Source organism: Leishmania infantum, chromosome 14 (assembly GCF_000002875.2).
Source record: "Leishmania infantum JPCM5 genome chromosome 14".
In the NCBI taxonomy this organism is placed as follows: Eukaryota; Euglenozoa; class Kinetoplastea; order Trypanosomatida; family Trypanosomatidae; genus Leishmania; species Leishmania infantum.
Genome location: NC_009398.2, coordinates 117,932 through 133,780, shown reverse-complemented (window position 1 = coordinate 133,780; position 15,849 = coordinate 117,932). Strand labels below are relative to the sequence as shown.

At 62.3% G+C, this 15,849-nt stretch overlaps 2 protein-coding genes across 2 annotated transcripts; both read right to left on the bottom strand.

The window, feature by feature from the left end:
• Positions 1-3,479: 3,479 nt before the first annotated feature.
• Positions 3,480-5,303, bottom strand: LINJ_14_0380 (conserved hypothetical protein; the record flags this gene model as incomplete). Its single annotated transcript, XM_001464184.1, has 1 exon — positions 3,480-5,303. The coding sequence occupies one exon, from the start codon at positions 5,301-5,303 to the stop codon at positions 3,480-3,482; it is 1,824 nt and encodes a 607-aa protein (XP_001464221.1).
• A 1,359-nt stretch (positions 5,304-6,662) lies between these two features.
• On the bottom strand, positions 6,663-15,398 carry LINJ_14_0370 (conserved hypothetical protein; the record flags this gene model as incomplete). Its single annotated transcript, XM_001464183.1, has 1 exon — positions 6,663-15,398. One exon carries the CDS (start codon positions 15,396-15,398, stop codon positions 6,663-6,665), a length of 8,736 nt encoding a protein of 2,911 aa, XP_001464220.1.
• Between the last annotated feature and the right edge of the window lie 451 nt (positions 15,399-15,849).

Below are 15,849 nucleotides of genomic sequence, written 5' to 3'. Positions count from 1 at the left end.
ACCGGGTCCCGAGATGCCACGCACTGTGTGCGGGTATGTTTGTATGTACCGGTCATGAGGATATGTATGTGGGTTGATGTACGGGGCCAGAAGGGTGGGAAGCTAACAAACAATGGAGACAAAAAGGGGAGGCGCGCCGCGCGTGGACATCGCAGCGACGAGGCATGGGCGACGAAAGAGGCGAGCAGGCGTGGCGGCGATGGTGGGACAGTGGCCGCCTGCCCTGCCCTCTTCCCCTTGTCCCCTCTCCCTTACCCACACACATGGACACACGGGAACAGAGAGCGGGTGGTGCACACGAGAGGGCGACACAGAACATCGGTGTCGGAATCGATCAGACTGGCGCCGGCACAGACGCACGAAGACACAGATGTGTGCTGCAACGGCAACAACGCAAGAAAGGAGGCGAAACAAGGACACAGACCACCGCGCAGCAGAGGGACGAGGACCAGCGCCGCTCAGGGGACGAGAGGCAGAGGGACAGGGGCGAGACAACCGGAGGAAAAACATGTGTGTGCGTGTCGGGTGAGCGATATGCCGTGACGCTGATGTGACTCGTTCTGCCCGCGATGAACACGCATGCGTGAAGAGCACGTAGTTAACGAACACGCTCGGGGCTCGCTGCGTCTTTCTCCCCACCGCGTAGACAGAGACCCAAGCGCATAGTGCCACGGCATGACGGGGACTCCTCTGCAGCGGCTGCGGATGTGGCGACTGCGGCCGGAAGACCACCGACATGCCAGAGAAGAGCAGGGAATAAAAAGTTGAGATGGACAGCAGCACGAGCAGCACAACAACAGAGTCGGGGAAAGACAACAACGAAAAGCGGCCCGAAAGCCACGTTTTGGGGTGGGTGGGTGGGGGAGGGGGTACAGACATGGACGGGCCACACATACGCACACGAAACCATGGGGGTATACACACACACACAGATACACCCACTCCATCAAGCAGGAATACGGAGGGGAGACACCGGTGCGCAGCGCAAGACAGAAAAGACATTGTCCCGGCGTGTCCATGTGCATGCGCGCTTGTGTGCGTTGGGCAGAGCGTGGCGACAGAGATGGGACGAGGGTGATGCGCGCCGCGCACCTCTCTTGCGATACAAGCATGCGCTTCTTGTTCGGGTTTCGTCAGCCTCTCGCGCTCGGAAGAGTGGGGTGGGTCAGGGTCTAGGGCGTTGCCGAGATGAGGTGGGCTCGCACGCAGCGATGAGGATGCTCATGAGGAGGCGCAAAAAGACGCAGACATAACACAATTCGCCGTACGAGAAGGGAGACGGCAGAAGGGGGGAGACGAGGAGGCGGTGGTGCTCAAGGGAGAGACAGACGGTTTTGTCACTGTTGCCTCACCACCCTCCCTCTCTCCCGTTTTCACTACGGTGGCGGCTTCTGCCGTATCATGGGGGTACGCTGGTGAGTGAGTAGGTATGTCTTTTGTGTGCGTGTGCACAACGAAAAACAACACACAGGAAATAGGGAGGGGAAGTGGAGGTCGCAACGGCACGAGTTGTGGCGGAAGGAGCACGTGTGCACACTCGCGCAGGAAGAAGAGACTAGCAAGGATGCATGCAGTTCAACGTGTGCCCCCATGCGCTCCGTCGATGAAGTGCATGAAAGCGAAGGAAAGGGGCGGGCCTCTCTCACCGGTCACTCGGCGGCGCCTGTTAGGAGGGAGAAACGTCTCGCGGAAGCACGGCGATGCGCGTGCAGCGAAACGCCTTGGAGGGAAGAGTGCGGGGAGAACCAACGTCGACGACGACCTTCTCTTCCCCGCCTTGCCCCCTCCTCCTCCACAGTCGGGACGGACATGTTACCCCCCCCCTTGCTCCGCCTTCGCTACCTCCACTGCACCTTCCAAAGGTGAATGAGGCGGGAACGGCGTGCTTGCGCGCGCCAAAGAGCTGTGTGTGCACACGCGCACTCGCCAGCTCCTGTACTTGATGGTGTTTTGCCTCTGGGCAAGTGCGCGCAAGTCGACAGTGCTTCCGGCCCAACACACAGCACGAGTGCACAGTCACGAAAACGAACCCCTCTTTCTCGTACACACACACACGCACGCATTGCGGAGACACCGCTGTGCAGAACGAATACGTGTGCCTGCCTGCATGCGCATGCGTGTAGGCGCGTACGCACACGTGCACTGAAGTGGTTCATGGGCCTGCTAGTGAGGCGGCATGAATAGGAAAGCAAGGGAAGCGATAAAGAAGTCAAACAGCAACAACAGAGGAAAGGACGAACACAGTGACGAGCAGACACGCAACTCCCCGCAGACACACCGAGAGAGAGAGCCTCACCACCCAAAAGAAGGGGGGGGGCACTGCGCGTGCAGCAATGTCCTGCTGCTGCTGCTGCCATGGTATGTGCGACCTGCTGAGCAGCAAGCAATGAACAGGAGCACTGGCAAGGATGGAGACAGGGCGGGGTGGCGTGGGGGAGGGGAGAGAGTGCGTGCTGCGCCAGCAAGCAAGGCAAGGAGGGGAGAAACGAAGAGCTGCATCAGCAAAGGACGTGGCGTGGCTTTTCCTTTCAAGGGTGGGGGGGGGTTCATGGCTTGCCTTTGTGTCATCCGGTGACGGAGAAGCCACAGAAAAAGGCACCCAACAGCATACGTGCTCAGAGATGCAGCGACACCCCCAGAGCAGGACAACATAGGAAAGCGATCGCTTAGCGCAGATCAGCCAAAGGATAGAGACCCCCGCCCCCCTCCCCCACATACGCCTACAAACGTAAGAGATGTGAAGGGGGAAGAGCGAGCGGTGATAGAGAGCACCATAGGCATCTTTCCACGTACTCTCTGCCTTTAGGTGCTCATGGTCGTGCTGCGGCGGGCGCATGCTGAGGAAAGGTGCGTAGGCGACACTGACCACGACGATAACAACGCTCATACAAGCTCATCTGTATCCACACAAGTGGAACACAAAGGGAGGAGGAGAGTGATGGGGGCGGGAGAAACAACATGCGCTGAAACAGAAAGGCCCACACGCCACACAGCACTAAGCACCCCACAGAGAAAGCCAGGGACAGACAAACCACCAAAAAAAAACCAAGGCAGTGCGCGCGCGCGAGAGAGAGAGACAGAGAGGTGTGTGGTGTGCGGAATACTACTCAGAGATAAAGGAAAAGAGGGTTACGCTGCAAAGGGAAAGAACAAGCGAGCCAAGAAGACGACGACGGGGGAGGGGGAGGGGGAGGAGGAGAGGGGTGGGGCGCACCAGACGCGCCACAAATCCGAACAAACTCACCACCAAGCCTTTCTTGCTCGTCATGTTTCAGCCCGCCTACTTCTGGTGTGCAGGGGCCTCTTTTATATTTCCTTTTTGTGCTATGAACATATATACAGATATGCATGTGCATGTATATGTATTCCGCCTTGCATTCTGACCGCGGCACGACCACCCCCGCTTTCTCTCTTTCCCTTCCGAACCCCATGTCGCTCCTCGCCTCTTCAAGGCCACGTGTACGTGGGTGCACGGAGACTTAGACAAGAGCGGTGCCGTACACGCTGGCCTCCTCACGGCGCTGCGTATAGCCGGCATCGGCGTCCACAAGGGCGGCGTACAGCTCCGGAAACGAGAGCTGCAGCCCCACCGGAACCTCCGCAAAGCACACATAGATCGTTGCCACGCACGAGCTTACCGGACTGTAGAAGATGCTGCTCACGATCAGTGACATGAAAAACATCAGCGCCACCGCCGCTGCATTCCACGTCACGAGCGCCGTCAAGAGGGCCACCAGCACTGCGCTCATGAAGGCGAGAATGCCAATAACCTGCCCCGTCAACAGATCGTTGAATATCGCGGAGAAGGCACACTGCTTCACAAGCACCCAGGTCTCCTTGGCGGCGTCGACGTAGCCGCACCCGTACACTGCCACGTGAACGAAGGCATAATGGTTGAAGTACCGCACCAAGTCCTCGATGCAGCCCACCAGGCAGCTCATGATGCACATCCAGAAGTTGTCGCCGTCGCTGCTGGTGCGCACCGTATCAATAAGGAAGCGAACAAAGGACGCGATGGCGTTGATGAGGGAGCCCAGGCAGACCGAGCCAAAACTCGTCGTGGTGGCGCGCTGAAACGAGGTCTGCACGGGGAAGGATGGCATGTTCCCCTCACCGGCGAAGTACCACGTGGCTACCACGCCGCACACGGTCACATGCACGAGTGCGCTTAGCGCCTCCTGGACCCAGAAAACACAGACGACGAGGATGATGGGATAGGCTATATTCGCGCTAGACGCCGTGCCGGCGAGAAGGCGCAGCACGCTCGGCAGCACGCACACCACCGCCGCCATGACGAAGCACCAGCTTGCGATAGCGGAGCCGAGGGAGATAGCGAAGAGGCTGCGATGACGTCGCAGGACCGACACGGTGGCGCACAGCATCGTGGTGGTGAAGGGAATCCGGTCCTGAATGAGGTAGATCCATAGAAGCGGCGTGAACGCCAACAAGGCGAAGAGCATTGCCATCAGGCCCGCGCCTTGGGCAAGGGCCACGCCGGCGAAAGCAGCAGACAACATCGATGCGACGGCGGACTGGATGAATATAAGCTGGCGGGGGTAGACGGCGATGAGAAGAAGACCGCCGTACGCCACCAGGATGGTGGTGGTTGCCGCCGTTGCACACCATATCAGTGCTCGCACGACAGCCCCGATCATCCCAGCGTAGGAGGAGGGCGAGGAGGCGTCGCTGTTGTGCGCTTCCGCTGGAGGCGCCAAACCCTCCATCCCGGCCCACAGAGCCGCCACACCAGCACGCAGCGCAGCCACGCCATGCAGCACTTTACCGTGGACAGAGCCGCCCGCCACAGCGGCGCCGGCGTGTGAGTCTGCGTAGCCCTTCCCCTCGGCGACACCAGCGATCACGGCGAGGTCGCGCTCCGTCAGCTGCAGCTGCCACACCTGTTCCATACCCCAGAGCAATACGACCATGATGAGTGCCATGAAGAACAGCGCTGCCCAACAGTCCTGGCAGCCGCGCGCGCGGAAGCGCCATAGCTCATTGTTGGAGGGCTGCCCACTGGACGTGAGGAAGGTGTGGTGCGTCTGCTGCTGCTTCGCGTTACGGCAATTTCTCAGCTTGGCCTTCTCCACGTTCCAGTCGGCGTCGTCATCGGTGGGATCACAGTCGACAGTAGAGATGGTGCCAGACGTTCGACTCGTGCGATCGTCTCTGATAAGCGAGGCAGTATACACGGGGGCGCCAGGTCCCAGCTCCTCTACGTAGGGGTCCCCGTGAGTCTCAGAGAAGTTACCACGCACCAGCGGCGCCTTCTCGCCTGCCCCACGTGCAGTTGGGTGGGACATGATGGCGCACAGCACGCGTGCCCTTGCTCGTGCGCACGTGAAAATGAAAAGAGGAGAAGCAAGCCGACCAGGCAAATAGGACAAGCGCAGCTCGCTCTTCTTCCTCTTGAAGTTTCTCTTCTTGGAAGTGTGTGTGTGTGTGGCTGCAGGTGTTGCGGTCGCACGCTGAGCGCAGAGTGGGCGCAAGAGTAGGGGAGTCGGATGCACAGCGTCGACAACCAAGGACCTCAGGGACAACCCACAAGATAACTGAAAAGAGATGGAGACTTCCGTCCGCGGTAGACGTGCGCTCACCCAAAAGGTGGCGGAACACGAAAGCGTGCGTGTGCGACGATGCGAGGGAGGGGGGAGGGACAACTGAAACAGCAGCAGCAGGAGTCGTTGCGCCGGAGGAAGAGGTGTGTGGGGGGGGAGGAGGAGGAGGAGGAGGAGAGCGTGCAGGCGCTCTTTGATTTGTGGGTAAAGATAGATGCGTAGGTATATGTATAGAGGAGCTGAAAATGGAGTCTTCCTGTACGTGTACGCAGCTGTCCAGGTGCGCAGAGAGACCGTGAAGAGAGAACAGAGGAACCGGAAAAGAGGCACCCGCGAAGGTGTAAAGCGCTATGTGTGCTCGTCGTTATGGACGAGGCAGAGACAGGGGAGGGGGGGGGAGGTTGGCGCGCGTGCGCGGAGGGAGAGAGGTGTGTGTGCGTGCGGTTTCAATGGAGCAGATATGTGAAGATACGCAGGGAGGTAGAGACAGACCCGCACAGACGTGGTCGTGTGTGCTTCATGCGCTGCAGGCAGAGACGGTGCTGTGTCGTCTAGAGAGTGGAGGGGCGAGTAGTGGTGACGATGATGGTGTCCCAGTGCACACGTCGCCGTCGCCGCCTACGAGAAGTGATCATCGATTCGGATGCGGCGGAGAGGCAGGGGAGGGGGAGTAAGCAGGTGGACAACACTCGTAAGTTATATGCGAAAGGGAGTAGGATCAGAGTGACCTTCACCCCCCCCCCCCCCCCGCCGCACCAGAGCTGCGCCTTGCGCCACCGCCCTCCCCTCTTTCTCTCTCTGTGTATGTCCACGAGAGCTTCAGATATGAAGTTCGATAGGGCGCCCTCGGTTCGCGTTCGTGCGAAGACCGGGCGCGCCTCGCACCCACGGCGGACGATGGTGGCATTAGCCGTGGCAGTGGTGATCATTGATGGATGACGAGCGATGACTACAACACCCCACGGCCCACTGACACAAGGACGTACACGCAGCAACAACAACAGCAACAAAACATGCGCCCCTCGCCTCTTCGCCTTGCGCGTGGGCAGGCGGCGGGATGAGCAGACGCTCATAGCGGCACGACTTTTTTAGTTCCTCGCTGCTTCAGCGAAGAGGCCGACATACAAAGACATCAGCATCGCGGTTGTTCGCAGAGGAGGCGCGTCGCACAGCTGCGGCCGGTGTGGCCCGTCCGCTTTCGCTGTTTGCCGGATCCTCTGGCGCGCCACTGGTGGCTTCCAACCAGCTGCTCTCCTCTTTGTGAGCTTCGCTTGCCGCTTCGGCACCCCGCGATGCGCTGCCAGCGGTTGCTTCCGGGAAGTACATGCTATCCACGTACATGCGCTGATAGCGCCAGTCCGCGCTTATTAGGAAAGACGTAGTGGCGTGGCTGTACCTCGGATCTGCCGGCGTCGCGACCGCGAACGCAGCCGCCGAGCCATACCGACGATATGCAAGCCGCGTGTACGACGCAATGCTGGCGCCAGGTGCCGCGCTTGCAGAAACAGCTTCCTGGGAGGGTAAGGCAACCGCCAAGCCGCTCCGGTTGCCGTGGTCCATGTGCGGGGCAGAAGGAGCAGCTGCGTCGCGTAGACCACGTCTGCGGACAGCCCCAGTGCCCCTGGCGCCGCCGCTAGCGCAGAATCCAGGTCGAGCCGCCCAGTAGATGGCAGACGCTGGCGCGAGCAGATGGTGATCCTGTGCCTGCGGCGCCGATAGCATACTCCTCTGGGCTTGCCCTGACGCTCCTCTTCCCTTTGCGCTGAGAGCGACAGCGCTGCGGCCTCCAACGCTATCGACACTGCGACCCCGCCCGCGTGGCTGGGATGATTGCATATTACGCCTTCGCAACTCTACGCCTTTTCCACAGGCGCTCCGCAAGAGATCCTCGTCGCCATCCGTTGCAGCCTCGAAGTAGTCCGCCGACACTTCCTTGTCGTGGTCGTGGTCCCGAAAGCGACTTAGCTCGATCTGCTGCCGCTGCTGTCGCTGCAGCATCAGTGTCGCTTCGAGCCGTGCGATGCGGTTCTCCAGTACCTCACGTCGCTGCTGCTGCTTCGGGGGTGGGGGTATGACGCGATCGTTGCCATCCGCTGCACTCGCTGCGCCTGCGCGTGGTTCTGCGGCTCTCGGTGATGGCTGAGGAGTAAGCTGGGCCGGCTGTGGTAGAGGGGCAGGGCTTTCATCAGCAACGTGTAAGTGTGACAGTTGATGGGTGCTCGGTGCCCCTGACTGGCAACGTATATCCGCGCTTGTAGCAAGTCCTGACGCGGAAGCGATAGTAAAAGCAGACACCGCCGTCGCCGGCGAAAACGGAGACGGGGCTGAGGGGGTGCAATGCCCAGCGTGCACTTCACTCGCCATGGGTGGCGCGGGAAAGATGGAGAGCAGCGCTGCATCCGTGTCGGGACTCAAGAGACTTTCCTGATCCACAGGTGTCCCCGCACGGCTGGTACGCACCCCAACATCCTGGCCCTGACCAGCCGCATCGATGCTGCCGTAGGGATTCGCCGCTGTCCCAGGTGTGCGCGCACCAAGGTTACTGGCAACGGTGTGGCTCATCTCTGCAGTCCCCACGACAGCTAAGACGAATCCGTGTCCACGTTCGGTTTTTCCTGTTGCTGCTTGGTCTCCCCTGAACGGCTCAGTAGGGCCTTGTTGCGAGAGGAGCTGTGCTGCATCATCGCTGCCAGCGTGGGGCTCTACGAGCCCCGCTGCATTTGCTTCACCCTCTTCGGAAAGGACTACCTGAAGAGGCCCGAGCGCGTGCGGTGATGGTAACAGTGGCTGCGGCTGAGGGCCGTGCTCAGGTTCGTCACCAGGCGGGGTGGGCAGAAGTTGAGTTGTCTTCGCCGCATGATGATGCTCTGCATCGGCAACCGTGGAGGCAGCCGTTGGAGTGACATCGGCGGGGGTGCGCTGCAGTGAAGCTCCTGGTGGCTGCTGTGGCGACTGCGAGGGCGCTGGAGTAGGGGCCGAGACGCGCAGAGCGCTGCGGCTAGCGGCATCCGATCTGGTCCTCAACAAGCCCTCCCCATCGCTCTCTTCGCCCTGCTCCGTCTCGTCTCGACCCTGAGTGGCACCTTCTTCCCCTGCCGCTGCTGTCGCGCTGAAGCCAACGTGCCCCAATGAGGTTATGCCATGTGCCAGCTCAGAGGTGTGCGCTGTCGAGGCCGCCTTGTCACGCGCTTCCAACGGCTTGCAGGCTTCGTCGTCGTCCCCGGCGCCTTCCTCTGCTGCATTCTTCATCGACGGGGCTGTCGGTGCGGCATGACGGGGAGCGGTGGCTACTGTGGGCGGTGGAGGCGGCAGCGAGAAGGGCGACGACGATGGCGGTGTTCCAGAGAGGGATGGCGACGACTGTGCTTGTACGACATTACTGGCACGCACGCTTTCGACTGCATACTCGGTCTGACGCGCCGCATCCGTTGGTGCGCTTGATGAAGCATCGCTTGCCATCCCGCCGCGAATACCGGCGGCGGACAGACGACGCGGCTGATACGGGGAAGGCTCGGACAACCGACGAGCAGCCACCGCTTCATGAGGCGTCGATATGAGGGGGAGCTCCCACTGCTCCTGCTGCCGAACTGCACGTCCCTCCTCAGTAACGCGCGGTCGCGGGGCTCCTGTTAGCCGCCACACCACCGCGCTGCGCGGGGATGCCGCATCTCTGCCGCAGACACCCTCGCGAATGGGAGTAGGGGCGGCCTGCCATGCCCGCATGCCGCCTGCGATAACGGCTCTTGTCGCCGAGCTGGGGCGCCACACGCTCGCGGGCGCCCTAAGATGCAAGGAGCGCCCCCGCTCATACAGCTGCACGTACGTGAGCCCTGCTGGCTGCCGTTGTCGACGTAACTGCAGCAAACTTTCAGCGGTGTTGCGTGCCGCCTCTGCAGCGGAGTACGTCGGTGCCGAGGCTGTGCGGGTCTGCAAGCCAGTCGCAGTGGCAGCAGAAGCAGCGCTGCAGGGCGGGGGTGGCAGCGTACGAGTGCGCACTGGCGATGGTGATACACCGAAGCCTGCAGGCCAGCGCCTCCCTGGCGTGGCATACGTGGTGGTAGTCGGCACCTTCGACCTATTCACTGTCGCGTACGATGATGCCGACTCCCGCAGCACATCTATGCTCTGAGTGCCGGCTCCAGGCCTTGTCCATTCTTCAAATCCACGCGCCTTTTCTGCATTGTGTGCTGCTGAAACCTTGCAGACTGAGCGACGAGGCTGCCGCGGTGCGGCCTTAGCGAGGACCACAGGCGCAGCATGGTGCTCCTTCTTGGTGCCTTGCGCCGGTGTAGCATACCAAGGCCCAGACCTTCGTGGCACAGCGGACAGCACGGCCGTGAAGGAGGTGGCCTGGGCCCCAGCATCCGCGCAAGCTGCCTCGCCAGGCCCCGTTGCATGCTTTGCTGCATGCGCACAAGCCTCTCCTCTGCCATCGTTGCTGCCGGTGCTGCTGCTGCTGGCCGAAAAGAAGACTGCCCGGAGACCACGAGTCAGAAGGTGAGCCCACGGACGACCAGGACGTAGGTGGGGAGGCAGGCGGCGGCGCGGAGCCCTGCCGCGGGTCTTCTGGTAGCGATGCGATGCTCTCGCTGAGGCACACCTGTCGCTGTGCGTCGCCGCGGAGGATGGGACGGAAGAGACGATGGAGACGTCAGGGGTTGCATGCGCTGCTGAGGGGTATCGGGAATCCATCTCATCCAGGCTGTCTGCCCAGTCTAGCGGGATTGTCCACGAGATTGCGGGCTGCTTCGGGGCCGCTGGCACCGCCGCGGAGTGGCGTGCCGCATCCTCAGCCGAGTCCCTGCTGCCGCTAGAGCAACCGCGCATGGAGCCCCTCGTTGAGGCCCTCTGGCTGTGGTCATCAGGGCGAATTCCGCCACCTACGTCAGACGAGCAGCCACCGTGCCACGCCTCTCTCAGAAAGGATACGTCAGCTGCCGTGGACCCTGTATCCTCATCGGTGCGAGGCTGCTCCCATGGGCGCTGGTGCCACGCGTGTGGTGCTGGCGCCGCCTCGGTTCGCCGGTGAACAGGTGAGGTTATCTCACCAGTGGTGTTGGCCTGGTGCAGCAGCAGCTGCTCTCGTCTCTCGTCGCTGCTCATAGCACGGGCAGTGCCTTGGCGAGGCAGCGAGTAAAAGAAGGACCCTGATGAGGCACCCGACGAGGATGTGGTGCGCGCGTTCCGACGCGATCGTGGCTGCTCCTCATCAGTGTGACGATGTGCCGTGATGGATTCCGGCGCAGGAGAGCGAACTGCGGTGCTGTGCTGTGCGCCATGGTCATTGCTCAACGGCGTCGTGGTGGTGGTAACGCTGGGGCTTGTGGTCATCGCTGTTGCAGCCCCACGCGCCGGCACTGGCACATCTGTACTCGTGCGAGCAGTCGCATAAGGCGGAAGCGACGGCTCCGCCGGCTGCGGTGCCAGGTGTGACGGACGCAGCACATCGCCGTCCTTCTTAGCGCGTTCATCCACGGCGGAATCTTTTTCGCACAAAAATTGCACGTCCACAAACACCGCAGCGCCGGCAGAGTGCGAACGGCCACTGCCGCGGTCGTCTTCATTGCCCGCAGCGTTACGGCTGCTTCCGGCGCCGCCATCACTTCCTCCCCTCTCCTCAAGATTGGCCTGCACACCCGCGTCGGTTCTCGCTTGTGCGTGCTCCATCCCCGCCCCTGCTACTGGAGGGTATTCGGCAACGTCGTCTGCGGCCGCCGCTGAGGAGGCGCGCACCCACTTGAAGGCCGTCGCCGAAGAGGCATCAGTGTGTCCCACGTCAACTGTTGCCCCCTCCGTGCCGGTGCTGCTGGCATCTGCGCTTGCAGAGGGAGACAGATGCGGCTGAGCCCCAATGCGCTGTACAATGAACACAGAACTGGAGGAGCTCGCGCTGCTGATGCTACTGCTGATCCTCTTATCGCCGCTGGAGGGCGATGGGGGCTGGGCGTCGTTGTCCGCCGCGGTGGCAGCCGCTCTTGCAGGAAGCGGACCTGCTCCTGACGGGATGGAGCGTCCAGCGGAGCTGCTGCCGCCACTCGCGTGCTTGCTGCCTTCATACTCATCGTTACCACTGCTTCTTTTATGGCCCTCCGACGTCATCATTGCCTCCGTCTCCTCTTCGCCACCGTCGCCCTCGCTCTCCCCCTTGTCGAGAGTCCACAGGTCGGAGGGAGGTGAGGAATGTCCCTCCAGCGGTGACGGTGGCGGGCGCGGCATTGGTGCGTCGGCGACGTGGGCGTTAGACACCCCGTCATCTCCCTGAGGTGCGGCTGCTGCCGCGTGCACCGTCTCGTCGACTGGCGTATCCGCGGCAGCCTCGACGCTACAGCTGAGCGCACCCTTCAAGTGAGAGGAGAGCAGTTTATGGGGAGAAGGCGGCGACACGTCTTCCTTTGCTGCAGCCGTGGGCTTTACGGCCAAGTCGGTTGTGGCCGCGTAGTCAGACTCCTGCTGCTGTGTGCGCTCGTCACCTGCGCGAGCGATCGCGCCTTCCGGCGCAGGGGTCCCTCCCGGTTGGCCAACTTCGCACACAGCCGTCCCTGGTGCCCCGGTGAGCGATGCAGCCGGAGAGTCGTGCCTCTCCGCCATTGCGGCGTCCTCAGCGGCAGCTCCCGTTGCCACTTCAAAAGATGGCACCAGTGCTTGAGCCTCGCGACCGACGGGACATGCCCTCTTGAAAGCACGCTGCTGCTCTGCATCGTCGATGACAGACATACTGCTCTTCGAGCTTGACAGTGTGCGACCGCTTCCGCTGCTGCGGCTTTCATACCGACTTACCTCGGCTGTGGCGCCATCATCCGCTAAGCGATCGATCCTTCGACTTCCGACCGTTTCGCTGCGACTGCCGTCCTTCACGCGATGCGGCAGCTGCCTGACGAGCCGAGATGGAGAGCTGGAGAGCGTGAAGCTCGTGGCTGTCACAGTGTCTTCGTCCGCGCCTCGCAGCCACTCCAAACCAACATCAGCCGCATCGCTGGCCTCGCGGAGCCGAATCGCGTAACGTCCCTCGACTTCCCGCTTTACCACGCTCTGCCGGTGCTGACGCTCGCGCTTCCGCAGGGCAAGCAGCTGCTGCGCAGCCCGCGCACCTTGCCGCCGTGCCCAGAGACGCGTCGCCAGACACCGGCCGCCGCTCACGTCCTCTTCGTTGCTCACGTCGCCTCTGCCACTGCGACTGGGCCCACAAAGGCCTCCCTCGATGCTGATGACAGTCAATGCGGTCAACTCCGTGCTGACCGATCCCACCGACAACTGCTCCTGCTGTTGCAGAGATGAAGGGATGGGGCTGTCGTGCACATCCGCCGAACGGAAGGTGTTCAGTGTGGCCAGCACGTCTCCTTCAGCGTCTAGGCCCACCGCTTCATTCGCTTCGTCAACACCGCGATGCCGCTCAGCACCCGGAAGCCCTTCGCTCCCGTCACTCACACCTAAACTTCTGCTCAGCCTCGAAGCATCCACGGACACTTTATCTTGCAAACCGAGATTCCCAGCAGCCGCGTTGTCCTCGGCACCCCCGCGGGCTGGTGTGGAGACGTCGGCGCCGGAGGCTGTCTCGAGACGCGAGGGAGTCGGCACGTCGGCGCCGGAGGCTGCCTCGAGACGCAGCGGTGTCGCAACATCTACGCCGGAGGCTGCCTCGAGACGCGAGGGAGTCGGCACGTCGGCGCCGGAGGCTGTCTCGAGACGCAGCGGTGTCGCGACATCTACGCCGGAGGCTGCCTCGAGACGCGAGGGAGTCGGCACGTCGGCGCCGGAGGCTGTCTCGAGACGCAGCGGTGTCGCGACATCTACGCCGGAGGCTGCCTCGAGACGCGAGGGAGTCGGCACGTCGGCGCCGGAGGCTGTCTCGAGACGCAGCGGTGTCGCGACATCTACGCCGGAGACTGCCTCGAGACGCGAGGGAGTCGGCACGTCGGCGCCGGAGGCTGTCTCGAGACGCAGCGGTGTCGCGACATCTGCGCCGGAGGCTGCCTCGAGACGCGAGGGAGTCGGCACGTCGGCGCCGGAGGCTGCCTCGAGACGCGAGGGAGTCGGCACGTCGGCGCCGGAGGCTGCCTCGAGACGCAGCGGTGTCGCAACATCTGCGCCGGAGGCTGTCTCGAGACGCAGCGGTGTCGCGACATCTGCGCCGGAGGCTGCCTCGAGACGCGAGGGAGTCGGCACGTCGGCGCCGGAGGCTGTCTCGAGACGCAGCGGTGTCGCGACATCTACGCCGGAGACTGCCTCGAGACGCGAGGGAGTCGGCACGTCGGCGCCGGAGGCTGTCTCGAGACGCAGCGGTGTCGCGACATCTGCGCCGGAGGCTGCCTCGAGACGCGAGGGAGTCGGCACGTCGGCGCCGGAGGCTGCCTCGAGACGCGAGGGAGTCGGCACGTCGGCGCCGGAGGCTGCCTCGAGACGCAGCGGTGTCGCAACATCTGCGCCGGAGGCTGTCTCGAGACGCGCGGTGTACGCTCGGCGGAGGTGAGGTTTCTCGTCGGGCACGTTTGCGTAGAACACTGAAGGCATGCTCGTTGGCTGTGCTATCGGCGGCACCGCCAATGTGCCTGTCGCAGTGCGGCTTTCCGCCGGCAGCAGCCTTCTCTTCGTTAAAGATTCTTCCGCAGCGGGCGGGTCACGGCATCGAGTGGCTCGGGGCTCGCTGCTACCGTATGTGCCTGCCAAGGCAGAGATGTCATCGTGACGGTAGCAAGACCGCGGTGTGGAGGTGGCATCACGGTGCGCTGCACCGTCGCCGAGAAGATGGTCGAGGTGACGGAGGCGACGGCGAAACGGTGTTTCACAGGAATTTGGGCTGCCACCCAGCGAAGAGAGCAGCGACGAGAGATGATCATCTGCCATGGGTGATGTCGCCGTGGCGAGATCCCCCATGATATGCACAGCTCTTTCGCGGGCTGCCGAATCATCCTCTCTGTAGTGAGGCAGCTCGGTGATCCCCCACTGCGGCAGCGACGTTGGGTGAACACTGCTGCGCTCGTGAGGGTGCCGGCTGCTGCCGGGGTGACGGTCGGAATCCATTTGTTGTGGCGATCGCGATAGCAGAGGTGAAGCTCGTAGGTGCTCCTCGAGCCCCTCCAAGATGGCCCTCATGCTGCGACCTCGGCTCTTGTCCTGGGAGGACGCAAAAGGCGAGGGGCTGCGCGGGCCATAGCTCCGACGCCGTGCGGGCACCACGGCTGCCTGTTCACGGGCTGCAGCAGCGCCTTCAAGGGACGCTAGCGGCGGCGGCCGCACTGCTGGTATGAGGAGGCTTGACGCAGCGGTGGAGTTGGACACTGGCGTCGTACCTTTCTCGTGTGCCGTCTCGCTGGCACTGGTGCTGCTGCTGCTATCGTTGCTGCAGCCACGGCGGTGCATGTGTGTGGTCTCTTGCTGCGAAAAGGACGGAAATTTAGCTCTTGAAGAGAGAAGAGCAGCAGTGTGAGGGGGTGCAGCCTCCGCCAGCGCACGTGGAAGCCTTGTAAGCGACGAGGTCGGCGGTCGAATGCCCGTGAACAGCGCTGAGGCGGGATCCGCATGGTGTGCTGCGGCTGTTCTCACTGCAGTGGAGTCTCGCATCGCTCGGGGAGCCGCCAAAGTGCTCGCTGGAGTTGACAGCAGCCCGGCACAAGAGGGCGGCATATTGTAGGCCGTGCTGGCCTGCAGCCCTGCCTGCTCGTTGGCGGACTGATAAGAAGGGCCGCCCTCATGGCTGCTACTCACGAGGAAGAAAGCGGTGCGGGGTACCTGATGCAGTGAAGGTGGGTCGTATCGTGTCCGTGGTGGCCGCGCCATGCGACGCAGATAGTCTTCAATACTGTCGAGATGCCCATCGATTTTGCGATGGTGCCCATTATGCATGGTTGAGATGCTGCTCTAGGTATGGTGGTTGTTTATTTTGTGCTGTGAGTGGTTGGTTGTACACGGATGCGCCGCAGCCACAGAGTCGATGAGCGCGTGTCGCCTTCGGAGCTTCTGGCGATCGTGGTGATGATGGTGACCCGGAGGTCGGCATCCAGCGAAGCTCTTGAAGGTACAGTTGTTTTCTCAGGAACACGAGAACCGTCTGGATGAGCCAGAGAGCGTCCGGTCCCGTGCGCGCGCAGGCCCGACCGTTCCACTCGCATTCACCAAGAAGAAGAGAAAAAGAAAAGAGTGGCAACAACGAGCAAGCAGCTGTGCAAGCGAGCCGTTCTCTGCTGCTGATCACTACGCACGCACGCTCCCCCTCCTCTCCTCCATCCACCCAAAGATGCACGTTGGCTGCTATTTGCGTGAGAGCGAGTGAGCCTATCTCTATATATGTGTGTGT